The following is a 13273-nucleotide window of genomic DNA, read 5'->3' as shown; positions in this document are numbered from 1 at the left end:
TATGCGTCTTCCATGTAATCGAAAAGATCACCGTGTTTGCGCTCTTAAAAAATCAAATGAAAACGGCTCTCTGGTTCCAGATTTTCAGATGTTGTGTGCGTATACGTCTTCTATGTATCGAAAAGATTATTATGTTTGTGCTTTTAAAAAATCAAATGAAAAAGTCTCTTTGGTTCCGGATTTTCAGTCCAAAGTTCATTAACGTTATATAACATGTCGAATGAAGTATTTAATTTATAGAAAAAGATCTCGATATACCAAAACTTAAAGTTGGTCCCGTTTGTCGATGCTTATTAACTATGCATACAAGTCAAAAAAAAAATTTCTAAGTTTCACAAAAACAAACTACTTTTTATTTGGACAGTTTTAAAGCCAAAAGCCATATATGATAGCAGCTTTTTTCGCTGCCGTTAAGATTGCTTATGCTTGCAGTTTTGTACTTTTGCATAACTCAAAAATCAAAGGCATATATATATACTTGGCGAGGTTGCTTCTCGCGTTTCAAATTTCTTAATTTTTGGCAGATAGCAGCTGGCCAGATTTTTGTGTTGGTAATCCAAAATGATGTAATAAATAACTAATAAAACAAGATGAAGGCAGGGAGAAATTCCTCCTCTACGAATTTAAAGTTACAACTAGGTCGCATCCGGTGGGAAATGACTCATTCCTAAGAAATTTATACATTTCAGTTAAGCTTACTGATGTAGAAAAGCCAAAAAAGAAAAAAGACTAACCCCCTAATATGTGCAAAAATTACGCCTAATTCGGAATGAAATAGCCTATGCTGATTAACCTTGCTAGTGAGAAATGTTACTAGAGAGAACAGTACGCATTGAACTTAGTCAGACCATCTAGATATAAACTGAGATGATGGTATGACCGCCATGAAGCTCAGGTGTTTGGAGTTCTTCACAAAGATTTGCTGCCCTTCAGAAACAGGTGATATTCCTTGAGCATCATCTCCCCGCCATTTACAGGGTCAAAGCTGTATCTGTAGAAACTGAATGTGCCAAAAAATTGTTGTTGTAATTAGTCGAAAATATTTCTCAGAAGACAAACCCATGACAATGCAATATTCAGCAAATAATTAATACATCATCAATATCTAAATAAGGTTTATGCTAGTATTGCACGGACTACTTCAGTCCAACCTACTTAACTGATGCTATCCCCTGTCTAACTACACAATGCTATGGCATTTTAAACAATAACCCCAATAAAATATAATCCACAACATAAACAATCAACACCAAAAGAAGTACATATAGGAAGGCAGAAGTTACAGATCCAGATTGACTTGAACGAGCATGATTGCTCAATAAAAAAACAAAGAAAGAAACAGGGAACTGCTTACATTGCATATTTCTTTTGTTATTTTAATTTGAGTAGCAAATTGCCAAAAATAAAAAGTTATGGTGTGCACAATCATCGTTTGAAGAATCTGCAGACTGGATCTTTTCAATCCCTTTTAGCAATATGAATTAATTCCCAACATGCTTATCAGATTTTACCAAAGAATATTGACATTATTTTGCTTAGACATACGTTTCTTGGGGGACGTTTGAATTTAGTAAGCATGTGAGTTTCACCGACAAGAAGGCCCCACATGTCACTGATAGAGGTGGTGGCCATCACCACTACTACCTTTTAAAGTAGTATAGATAGTCTTTGAGATGTGACTTTTATCATTATATTTTTAACTTTACATCACTGGAATTTATATAGGTTGCAATATGACAAAAGTAATTCTTCGTGACAAAATCTAGCTTTGATAAAAGTTATTCCGAGTTTTCACATATCTAGCTTTGGCAGTTTTAAATATTTTGATGTTTAAAAATTAAATATTTTTAAAACTTGGAATGTTAGAACAAACAAAATGTCTAAAACCCATTTCTTAATTATCCTCTGTTGTCTTTTGTAAAGAAAGAGTACCTGCCATCAAGACCGATCATCATTACAGTGTCTTGATCTCCAAATGCCATAATATACCGCGTGATTTCTGGTAAACGGAACTGAGCAAAAGACCATTCTGAACTGAAGTATTTCGGCAGAATCCCTGTAAATTTTCAATGTATATAAGGAATTTGAACAGGAAATACAGATGGAAGAGCAAAAAATATGTATCGTCAACCCCCATGCAGAAGATAAAATTGAGTTTCTTTTCTCTATCGGCTCGACTTTAAACTCTCAAAGCCCACATGCCAATATAGTTAACAAAGAAATAGTTTTGTTCTTTGTGTAGTGTATATGAAACACCCCCTATAGTAATGGTTGGCAAACTGTAGCAAAGTATGGCTAGCAACCAAACACCCCCTAAAGTAAACAAATGAAATGGGATCGTAATTTGTAAAGTTGTCGCGGCCATGTTAATGGTATCATGGTATTAGCACACAAGAAGGGGACTGTACCGCATTACCAATTAGAATCACAGTACCGAGCATAAAAGAAGCTATCAACTTTGTTATGAGCTATAAGATGCTAAATACATACATGTCCCAGAACTGAGACAACACAAGTTTTCTATGTAAAATGCTTTTGCAAGGAAGTTTCACCAAAAAAAAAAAACTAGTGAAGACAATATTTGAATAACTGACAATACTGTATTTTAAAATTGATTGAAATATTACAAAGAGATAACTTACTAGCCCATAAGATTCAAACCTTAATCAACTAACCTTTCATGAAAGACAGGGATGAGCTCGTATTGGATCCAATCTTTGTTTGTGTAACTGGAACCGTAGAACCATAGTTGCAATTGTCATTCACCTGTGCACCTGCAGTTGCAGACTCCCCCTTTTTTGCATCCTCCTCTGCATCTTTCACCCTCAGACTGAAGACATGCACCGTTCCTTTGTCACTGGACACTGCTAGCCACTGCACATTTGGTGACAGTGCAATGCTATATATCTCAGCTCTGTCAAGTCCTCTCCGCACCTAAATAGCAAGACAAGTACATTACTGTTTTTTTTTAAGGTAAGTACATTACTGGTTACTGCTGAACATTTGTAAATTACATAGACTATAGCAAGGAAACATTTTATGAGATCCAAAGATATAACAATGATATAACAAAAGAAACAAAAGATTATTTTGCAGCGCAAACAAAAAAAAAACAGCCTCACCTCCTGCACGCAGGTGCCGTCCCTAGTGTTGAATATCCTGATCAAAGTACCCCTAACACTGGCAGTAGCCAAGAGTGTTCCATCCAAGGCCATTGTCATGCACGAAAGGGGCGAGTCATGAGCAGCAATGAACCTGGTCTCCTTCAACCCGAAATGCTCAATGAGAACCTGCCCCTTGGACGTCCCAGGGCAGGCGAAAACGGAGGCGTTTGCGTGATGAGACAGGCAGCACAGCCCATTCGGGTTCGACACCGTCCTAGCCTGGTAGAACAGCCTCAGGTCCTTGAACCTGTAAACATTGATGGTCTTCTCAAGAACAACCACAAAGTAGTCCTTGGACAGCCTGACGGCTCGGATCTCGCTTGTGAAGTTGTACTTGTGGATGCGGCGTTCGTTGTAATCGTCCCAGAGCTGGAGCATGGTGGGTGGGAACTCGGTGTTGGACTCTGCACCTGCCAATCCGAATATGCTGGTGCGGAACAGCATCTCGGCGATTCCAATCCCTCCATTGGGGCCAAACATCCTCCTCATGGTCTCGTGGAAGGGCTTGCAACTGAAGACCCTGAAGCCATTGGTGGTTGCTGCAATGAAGCAGCTGTTGTCCTGGTTCCAAGAAACCGACAGCAACTCCACCCCACCGTCATCACTGCCAGATGCTTCTTCAACATAGCCCATAGGTGAAAAAGACTGAAGATTATGGCACGCAAGTGAGGTTAATCACCAAGATTCTGGCAGCAGAAATTGCCCCCTTCTTTTTTCAGAATTCAGAGTGAACCAATTGCTCCTGGAACAGTAGAGTAGAACTACGGCTTGTTCAGAGCACAAGAACTGAGCACTGTCGAACAATTATGCTCCTCAAGAACCTAAACCATATACATATAGAAAACATCATCAAGATGATACAAAGCTAAGGAAAGCTATCATGTACGTATAGAAAACATATCAAGGCCGTGTTTAGATTCAAAATTTTTTCGTCAAACTTCCAACTTTTCCGTCACATCAAATGTTTGGACACACGTATGGAGCATTAAATATACACAAAAAAAACCAATTGCACAGTTTATCTGTAAATTGCGAGACGAATCTTTTGAGCCTAATTACGCCATGATTTGACTATGTGGTGCTACAGTAAACATTTGCTAATGACGAATTAATTAGGCTTAATAGATTCGTCTCGCAGTTTACATGCGGAATCTGTAATTTGTTTTGTTATTAATCTACGTTTAATACTTCAAATGTGTCCATATACGTCAAAAAAAAATTGGCACATGAACTAAACACATGATAGAAAGCTAAGGAAAACGAGCACTAAATCAAGCAGAGATGGCCCTGAAATCTAAGATTTGATCTATGTAATAAATAACATCAGTTGCCACTCCAATACTCCATAGTCAATCCATACACACTACAAGAGATTAAAACCAATGCCTCGCCGCAAGAGCGCAAAAAGCAGGGGAAAAATCAGCCGCCGACGGCCGATCAACACCCCGCAAAAGAATCAGCCAACCGCCAAACCCAGAGGTTAACACGACGGGAATCAAACCTAACCGAGAGGGAGAGAGAGAGGGAGAGGAAGTAGGGGCACGTACCTACCTACCAACCTGCCTCCCGCCGCCGTGGGATCGGGAATGCGGAGGCGGCGCGGTCGCCGGCGGAGTCCGGGGAGCTCGAGCTATCGACGGAGGAAGCGAGCGGGAGTTTGGGCGGGGCGCGCGCTCGCGGCCATGGAGCGCTAGATGACGAGCGATGCCGTTCCGCTTCGGTGTTCAACTCGGGTTTGTTTGGGGTGGTTTCGTTTCGTGTTCGGGTTGTGATCCGGGTTCACTTCACACGGCTCCATGCAAATCGGTTCGGATTTCGGGAAATTCAAATTTTCTTTTTATGAGATCGAAAACACGAACCACTCGATCCTTCGATAAGTTTGACAAGAATAGACTGGATTTTGATTTTTTTTTTTGACAAATTTATGCAAATTTCATCGATTTTTATTGGGGTTCAGATTTCGCGAAATTCAGATTGTTTTTATGAGATTGAAAACACAAACCACTCAATTTTTCGATAAGTTCAACAAGATTAAAATGAATTTTATTTTTTTGGTAAATTTATGCAGATTTCATCGATTTTTATCAGGGTTCGGATTTCACGAAATTCAGTTTTTTTTTATGAGATTGAAAACATGAACCACTCGATTTTTGGATAAAGTTCAACAAGATTAAACTGGATTTTAAAATTGTTGACAAATTTATACAGATTTCATTGAATTTTATCGGATAATCAATGGATTTCATGATTTTCGTGAGTGAATTTTGATCTACTATCTGGATTATAAACATTGTCGTGACCGTAGTTTTTTTTTTTTTTTGCGTGATCTGTTTGAAACCAAGTATGTTTTCCGTAGTTCCGTACCACTTGTTAGCAGAAACAAACAATTTGTAGATAAACCTTTTATATACATATATTCTTAATAATTCAAAACTAAATGCTGTAAAAAGTCACAAAATCACATTTAAAATTTAAATTTTGGTTTATACGCGTAAGGATAGGCGAAACAATAGCACACAAACAATTCGGCAGGTTAATTACAGGAGTACACGGCTTTGCAATAAGTAAAGAGGATGAAAAACGGGAAGATGAACATTGCTGATCAGATATACACGATGCATCCGATATTTAAGAGTATGTATGTATAGATGAAATAAGCAGCAACTGATTAGCGACACGAAAGTCATCTGATATATATTTCAGATAAAAGATGTTCAACACAAGATAGCTTCAGACAAGGCGATATAGCACCAGACACTTGGTGATTCAGGGTTCAACAAAGTGATATGATCGCGTCTACAAACAAACAAAAAGGTCCGAAATTTCGTTTCCCACAGATAAGATTTCGTTTCCCACAGATAATATGGATAGATATATCTAAGCGGCTGAGAGGAAGGCCTTCCCGGGGGCACGAGCTGAGAGGCGACCATGGCAACCAAGTAGCTGCACCATAGAGACAGTATTGACAAAGATTAGATTATCCGCAACGATGCATACGAGAACAATTACAATAGCAACTGACAGGTCATAAAACAAAGCGAAAAAGGATTTTAACAAAATAAGTTACTCATCCTGATAGGACCCAAGATAAGCATTAGTTTAGAAACAGTGTGTTTACCTTAGCATTGACACCATCAGGCATGATTCTACCCTCGCTCTTGAGCCTGACGTATTCATCGCGGCTGAACTTGGTGAAACCCCTGAACAAGAAAGTGCAAGTTAGGAACGGAACACGATCTTATGGTACTCAGAGCACATCAGAAATTTAGATGTACTCTTATGCATCACCCTGTTTGATACTTACCACTTTCTACTCTCAATGATCTTTTGGCGACCAGGGAACTTGAACTTGGCACGACGGAGGGCTTCGCTGGCATGGACAGCATTGTTGGGCTTGCACCGCACAGAAAGGAGGACCTGGCCAATATCCACCCTAGCGCAGGTTCCCTGTGGCTTCCCGAAAGCACCCCTCATTCCGGTCTGGAGCCTATCTGCCCCGGCACACGAAAGCATCTTGTTGATACGGAGCACATGGAACGGGTGAACCCGAACCCTGAGGTGGAAGGCATCCTTTCCTGCAGACTTGGTCATGTACTTGTTGCACGCGATACGCGCAGCCTCAAGAGCCTCACTGGTGACATTCTCCTTCTCCCAAGAGACGAGATGCACACAGTGGGAGAACTCATCCACACCCTTCTTCTTCATCCCGACATCATAGATCCTGATCTTGGGGTCAGGTACACCACGGCAGTACCTTGACTTGGGGTACGGCTTGTTCTTGATCTGGCGATAGCACCTCGCAGGTCCTAACCAAGGCAAGCCACAAAGTCAAGTTATTTACTTAGAAACACCCTAAAGCACCTACAGCCCCATCACTGTTAATCTAAATACTATTCATAATTGATCGATGAACAAGCAAATAGTGAATATAGAAATGGTCATGAAAGAAACTAAATCCATTACATTAATCCAAATAATCATAATTGATCGATGAACAAGAAAATAGTAGATATAGAAATGGCCATGAAGTAACTAAATCCATTACAGGGATTCGCTTCAAACAACAAAATCACCACAAACAAGCCATTTCTAGCTAGGAAAAATTTATCTACATCTGCTAGCTACATCAGAATAGTTCATTTAGATTCACAGAGAACCACTAATCATATCATACTACCATTATCTGTGAAAATCAAAGATCGGTATAGTTCCCCCAACAATATTCACATCCATATTAAGTCCAATATGACTCCTTAAAGGTTGAGTAAGCAAACTAACGAGATATGCAACGAAACAACTACAAAATCTATCTACACCTAAATTCATCAAAGCAAAACACAGATCAACACCGGGAACAGCATCAATCCAGCAGCGCCCAGCTACTATGGATCTAAACCAAACGCCCAAAACGCGCCTGAAATCAGGGAGCCGCGGCGACCGATCCAGCGCAACCGTGGAACAAACAGCAAGACAACGAGCGGTAGAGCAGGAAATGGTTAGACTTACTCCTCCCCATGGCGGCGGCGGCGTGCGCGCGGCGGACGGCGGCGGGAAGAGGCGGGGATGTGCGGCTAGGGTTCGGAGGAGCGCGGCGCAGAGGCTTATATAGAGGAGAGGGGGGCTGTGGGGTTTGCGTCACGCGTGACCGATGGTGGGGATTGCGTGTTGGGCTTGAGGAGCCCATGGAAGCCCATTGCCATTGGGCCACCTCTTCCTCTCATTATTTTTTTTTCTTTTCGTTTTTTATGGGAGCGGATATTGCTGGTCAGAGTCCACTCGGCTGTGTTCTCATGTTTCCAACTCATTTCTGTTTTTTCGTGCCTACATTTCGGTGTGTTTTAAAATATTTTATAGAAAAATTACTTTAAAAATCTATAAAATAATTTTCTAGAGTTTTTTATATAATATTTAATTAATTATGCGCTGATTCATCCTATCATTTTGAATATTAGGGTATGTTCCCAACCCATACCTTCTAATACAGCAAAGTCATCAGTTGACAGTAAAATGTTAATTTTTTAAAAAATATATATGGTTTATTCAAGATTTATTTATTTATTAATGTGCATCATATAGCAAAGTGTGGAGCTTATATAACTCACCGTTTATATAACTCATATAGAAAGTTTTCACACGAAACGCACCGTTTAGCAGTTTGAAAAGCGTGCCACGAAAATCTTCATCTTCATCCAATTATCGTTGGAGAAACGAACGGGACCTATGTATGCTTAGAACATATATACTTAATTCAAGGTTTCGATCATCTTTTAAGTCAAAGCTCTCTAAGTTTTGATGAAAAACAAACTAACACATACAACATCAAATTAGTTTCTCTTGTTGTTAGTGTATTTATTTGATATAGTAGGTGTTAATTTATTTTTTATAAAGTTAGTTAAAGTTAGAGAGTTGTATGCGAGTGGGTCCCACCTGTCAGTGGCACATGAAGTCAGAGGAGCTCCTTCTAGTAGCTAGGCCCTGTTTAGTTCCCACACAGAAATTTTACACCCTATCACATCGAACGTTTGAACACCTACATGAAGTATTAAATATAGGCTAAAAAACTAATTGCACATATTGTGACTAATTTACGAGACGAATCTTTTAAGCTTAATTGCTCCATGATTTGACAATGTGGTGCTATAGTAAACATTTGCTAACTATGGATTAATTAGGCTTAATAAATTCGTCTCGCTGTTTACTGATGGATTCTGTAATTAGTTTTTTATTAGTGCCCGAACACCCCATGCAACATCCTATGTAATACCCGATGTGACATGCTGAAACTTTACACGCCTGGATGTAAACACCGCCTTACACCGGAGGATGTATTGGATTACGTTACCCAAAATCTCAGACGAATCCAGAACAAGTTTGAAAAAAAAGGAGAGTAATGTTTACGAACAGAATATAGAAGTGCAGTGCAGCATATAGCTTTGGTTTGTACACTTATTTCGTAGCAAAAAATGTTGGCATGTTGATGGGAATAGAAGGTTCTGACTTAAAGGCGTATAAAAACACGAAAAGAAGAATTTTTACGCAAGAAAACTGTTACAAGTATAATCAACGGTGTATAGTCAACAGGTATTTGGTCTTACTAGTATATTGGATTGGATGTGTGCGTCACTGCACTCGTGGATTGGTGGCCAATCTCGCGATACTTTGGCGTAGAGGCGCGCGCACTCCACAAATTCCGCTGTGCACACGCGCCAAAAAAGAAAAAAAAACAATTTCTGGAGGCGGAGGAGCCGGTCGTCCAACCCTTGCGGGGTCCGGTCGAGTCACGCGGCCGCGGCTGCGTCTCCGCGTCGCCGTCGTCGTCGTCGTTTCCAGAAACGCACGAGTCGAGCGGAGAATTCCACGAACCGTCTCCTCCTCCTCATCCTCTTCCTCTCCCTCTTCTCCACTGCCCCCGCACAAATCAGCTCTACTTTCCAAACGAGGCGGCGGCGGCGGCGGCGGAGGAGGATCAAACCCTCATTTGGTGGTGTTTTTTTTTTTTGCTGCGTTTAATCAAAGCCTCTATCTCTCTTCGACCGCGGGGAGATCCGGGGTTCGATTGTTCATCTCCTCCTCCCCCTCTCGTGCGGGCGTCGGAATCGATCCACGCCCCGCCCGCCCGCTCGCTCTGTGAGCCCAAGGTAGATTCCTCCTGATCCGTGGCCTTCTTCTGCTCCGACGATTCGGCGTGCTTTCTTGGTTTGCGACGTTTGTGGGGGGAGAGGGTGGTGTTCTTGGGGGGTTTGGGGAATTTGTGGGGGGGGGGGGGGGGGGGGAGACATGGCTCTTCATTTGTACCCTACTCTACCTTCCATTCCATTGGGTTCCATGGCGTTGGGATTTCGATCCTTGAATGGTGGTAGTTGGGAGAAGTAGTACTGTCATCATGCTTTTTTCTTAGTGGATCATCGGTGATAGTTTGTGGAACAAGAATTATTAGCAGAGATAATAGAGTACTTTTGGGCATTCCTCATGCTCCTAGGAGAGACAGAATTCGTCATCTCTGTCTTTTGTTTTCTGTGAATTATCCATAGGCAAGATTTCCTTCCTAGTATTTATTCTGGTAGGGATCATCCTATGCTAGAATGTCTGCGAGTTTTTTTCACTTGAATATATGATATCTTGTCCTATGCATTTGGTGTCCATTATCGCTTATGATCTATTGTTATGCCTTACTCAGACTTTAACCATGCCTTCCTAGATTTTAGTTTTCTCGCAGTGCCTTCATAGTTTTAGTAGCTCTTTTTCTGATAGACCATGACATGTTTATATCATTGTTTAGAGGACATTTTGCTCAGTGCTGTGCTAGCTCTGTTGGCTCAAGTTCACAATGGGAGGTTGTGTGGGCAAGGTGAGTCTTCTACAATCATAATTGATATTCAGCGGTTCATCATGGCTGTTAAATTTACCACATATATTGATTTGCGATGTTTCTTTTGTTTCTTTTCATTTGTTCAGGGACGACGACATATTGAGGAAGACAAGCTTGATTTCAAAGGTGGAAATGTTCATGTCATAACAAGCAAAGAGGACTGGGATAGGAAGATTGAAGAAGCAAACAAGGATGGGAAAATTGTAAGCAAGCTAACAATTTGCTCAATGGATTACAAATATATCTTTTGGTTCTTATGTTGTGCATTGGTTGGTGATCTATCAGTTTGCTTCACATTATACAACTTTATGAAGTTGATATCTATGCACTACTTATCACATGGTCCTTTCTCCTTTTTTTTTCTTTTAAAAAAAAGAAGTATAATTATCTAATGAGATTGAGAACAGACTGAAATCTGGATGAGAGTGAAAAAAAATCAGATATTCCAGTTATTAAGTCAGAAATGATCCATGAAAACTGCATTCAGATATTCTAGCTATTGCCCTGTGCAAAAAGTTGCCATTTCTTAGCATTCCCTGTTTTATATAGCTTTCTGTCTTTAGTCAATGTAAGATCCTTGTGTGGAGTAAATCATTTCTAGTTGTGCTGAGTGCTGACGTGTAGAACTGTTTTTTCCATTGTTCTAGTTTGTTTTTAGAAGATTCAAACCTCATTTAGGACTGTTTTATGTTGGTTTTGTTTCTCATCCAAAACAAGTTAAACAACATTATGCTGTACTCCCAGTTGTTCTGAATAGCACTTGCATGCTCATCCACTTAGTATTTCCTTTTTTTTTTCCAGCAGGATTTGTTTTGCTTATTTGTAGGATGCCTGTTTGTTTTTTGGCAATACAGACACAGCATTTACGACTCATCTGCTTTAGATGAACATTTTGTTGTTGGCTGAAATCTCGTAACAAGATAAAGTTATGAAAATTCTTGATGCAAACTAGTACCTTTGGCATACTCACTGTTTTGTTTTGTAGGTTGTGGCAAATTTCAGTGCTTCCTGGTGTGGACCATGTCGTGTCATTGCACCTATTTATGCTGAGATGTCAAAGACTTATCCTCAACTCATGTTCTTGACAATAGATGTTGATGACCTAATGGTAATTCTAACAGTTTGTTTGGTCAAATCTGCTACTGAAAAAATGATAAGTTTCGGTTTTTTATGAACCAAGAAACCCCTTATGTATGTGATGGCAGTCATTTTATCAATAGTATCATTTACCTGTATAACTGATTGTGCATCCTCACTAAATGCCATCGATTAAGGTTTATAATCAAGAATAGATTGTGTACTGAGTTCCAGATGTGTTGAGTTATTTGTTGAGGGATATCATACCCAAAGCATGACCTATCATCCTACTTATGGAGTTATTGCTGTCGACATACCATGAAAACTCTTGAAAAAAATAGTTTGTTTGATGTCTCTGTATTTTTTTTTTGGTAAAGCTCCTTATATATTGGAAATTATCATATAAAGGCTAAACACATGTTGTGCCTGCACTGTTAGCATTATAGTATTATAAAGAGCTTCTCAACACTTCTAAAATTAAGTAAACGGATGTAGCTTCTCACTTAGCATATCTATAAGTTAGTGTGCATGTTGTAATGTTCTTCCGATTTAACAACTCTCTTGTATTCTCTGCAGGATTTCAGCTCATCATGGGATCTCCGCGCAACGCCGACCTTCTTCTTCATAAAAAACGAGAAGCAGGTTGACAAGCTTGTGGGCGCCAACAAACCTGAGCTCGAAAAGAAGGTTCAGGCACTTGCTGATGGCAGCTGAACTTTATTATAGCGCAACGGCTAGAACTGAAACGAACTTGGCTTGTCTGTCCGGTCAAGTTTGTGTCCATGTGCTCCCTTGCAGCTTCTAGTGTATAGTTTTGGTGTCTCTGTTCAAACCATGTTTCTTTTTCTTTCTGAATTTTGCCCATGTGTCTGGCCACACACATATGCAATCTGTGAACTAAGAAGTTGTGATGTGTTCAGAGCTGTAACATAAGAGTAATGTACTAGAGTAGTTTTAAAAGACAGTGATATGGTTGTATTTTGAGCTATGAAGTTGTGCCAATAAATGAGTGGGTTTTTAAAGTGACTCTTTAATGATTCCTTTACTAGAACCGAACTATTTGTCATAAAATTCCCATGAAATTCAGTTTTTTCCTGACGAACGGACCTCGACGTTCAGACCTCAGAGCTACAGAATTTGACAGAAAATCTTTCTGATTTTCAAACGTGGAGCTCAAAGGTTTTAATTTCTGGAATTCGATATATATATGCTATCTTATAAAAACATACACCTGGGAACAAAAATTGAAGTTTTAAATTGGAAAGCATTTGGGAACCAAAGAAAAAAATTGAAGTTTCAAATTTAAAACCAGATGCCTCTCCTAGTTGTGTGCTACTACTTGGATGGCATTATCCAATTGGAGACTTCGAAAAATGCGAGTCGGACTCAGCAAATGAGGGATCCAATGACCGGCCTCCGCCGCAACGCACGGCCGTTTCGCCCCCCACTCCGGCCTACCGCCGCCCCAGGAAACACGCCGCACGCGCCACGGCCATCCGGGCCCCACCACCAGCCATCACTAAACCCTGTGCTTAAATCAATTAATTAGACCTTAATCACCCAGTGTTAATCCCACCTGGCACTCACAGTGCGCGTAAACGGGCGTGTCCAGCTCAGCACCAGCCGTTCCAAAATGTTTCGAAATCCCAAGCCGCGAGAGAAT

At 40.3% G+C, this 13273-nt stretch overlaps 3 protein-coding genes across 3 annotated transcripts; 1 reads left to right on the top strand and 2 right to left on the bottom strand.

Moving 5' to 3' along the window:
• Positions 1-556: 556 nt before the first annotated feature.
• On the bottom strand, positions 557-3969 carry LOC127774569 (autophagy-related protein 18d-like). Its single transcript, XM_052300832.1, has 4 exons — positions 3123-3969; positions 2676-2934; positions 1933-2056; positions 557-1000 (listed from the first exon to the last, which is right to left on the bottom strand). Exons 1-4 carry the CDS (start codon positions 3795-3797, stop codon positions 910-912), a joined length of 1149 nt encoding a protein of 382 aa, XP_052156792.1. The 5' UTR covers positions 3798-3969; the 3' UTR covers positions 557-909.
• A 1863-nt stretch (positions 3970-5832) lies between these two features.
• On the bottom strand, positions 5833-7792 carry LOC127774774 (60S ribosomal protein L10-2). The gene is made up of 4 exons (XM_052301066.1): positions 7671-7792; positions 6469-6970; positions 6283-6364; positions 5833-6107 (listed from the first exon to the last, which is right to left on the bottom strand). Exons 1-4 carry the CDS (start codon positions 7678-7680, stop codon positions 6042-6044), a joined length of 660 nt encoding a protein of 219 aa, XP_052157026.1. The 5' UTR covers positions 7681-7792; the 3' UTR covers positions 5833-6041.
• Positions 7793-9396: 1604 nt separating this feature from the next.
• On the top strand, positions 9397-12632 carry LOC127774839 (thioredoxin H4-2). Its single transcript, XM_052301129.1, has 5 exons — positions 9397-9802; positions 10444-10512; positions 10620-10736; positions 11519-11641; positions 12187-12632. The coding sequence occupies exons 2-5, from the start codon at positions 10492-10494 to the stop codon at positions 12322-12324; spliced, it is 399 nt and encodes a 132-aa protein (XP_052157089.1). The 5' UTR covers positions 9397-9802; positions 10444-10491; the 3' UTR covers positions 12325-12632.
• Positions 12633-13273: the final 641 nt, after the last annotated feature.

The sequence above is a fragment of the Oryza glaberrima genome, chromosome 5, assembly GCF_000147395.1.
Source record: "Oryza glaberrima chromosome 5, OglaRS2, whole genome shotgun sequence".
Lineage (NCBI taxonomy): Eukaryota > Viridiplantae > Streptophyta > Magnoliopsida > Poales > Poaceae > Oryza > Oryza glaberrima.
Note: the sequence above shows the minus strand (reverse complement) of the source record. Positions and strands in the feature narration are given on the sequence as shown.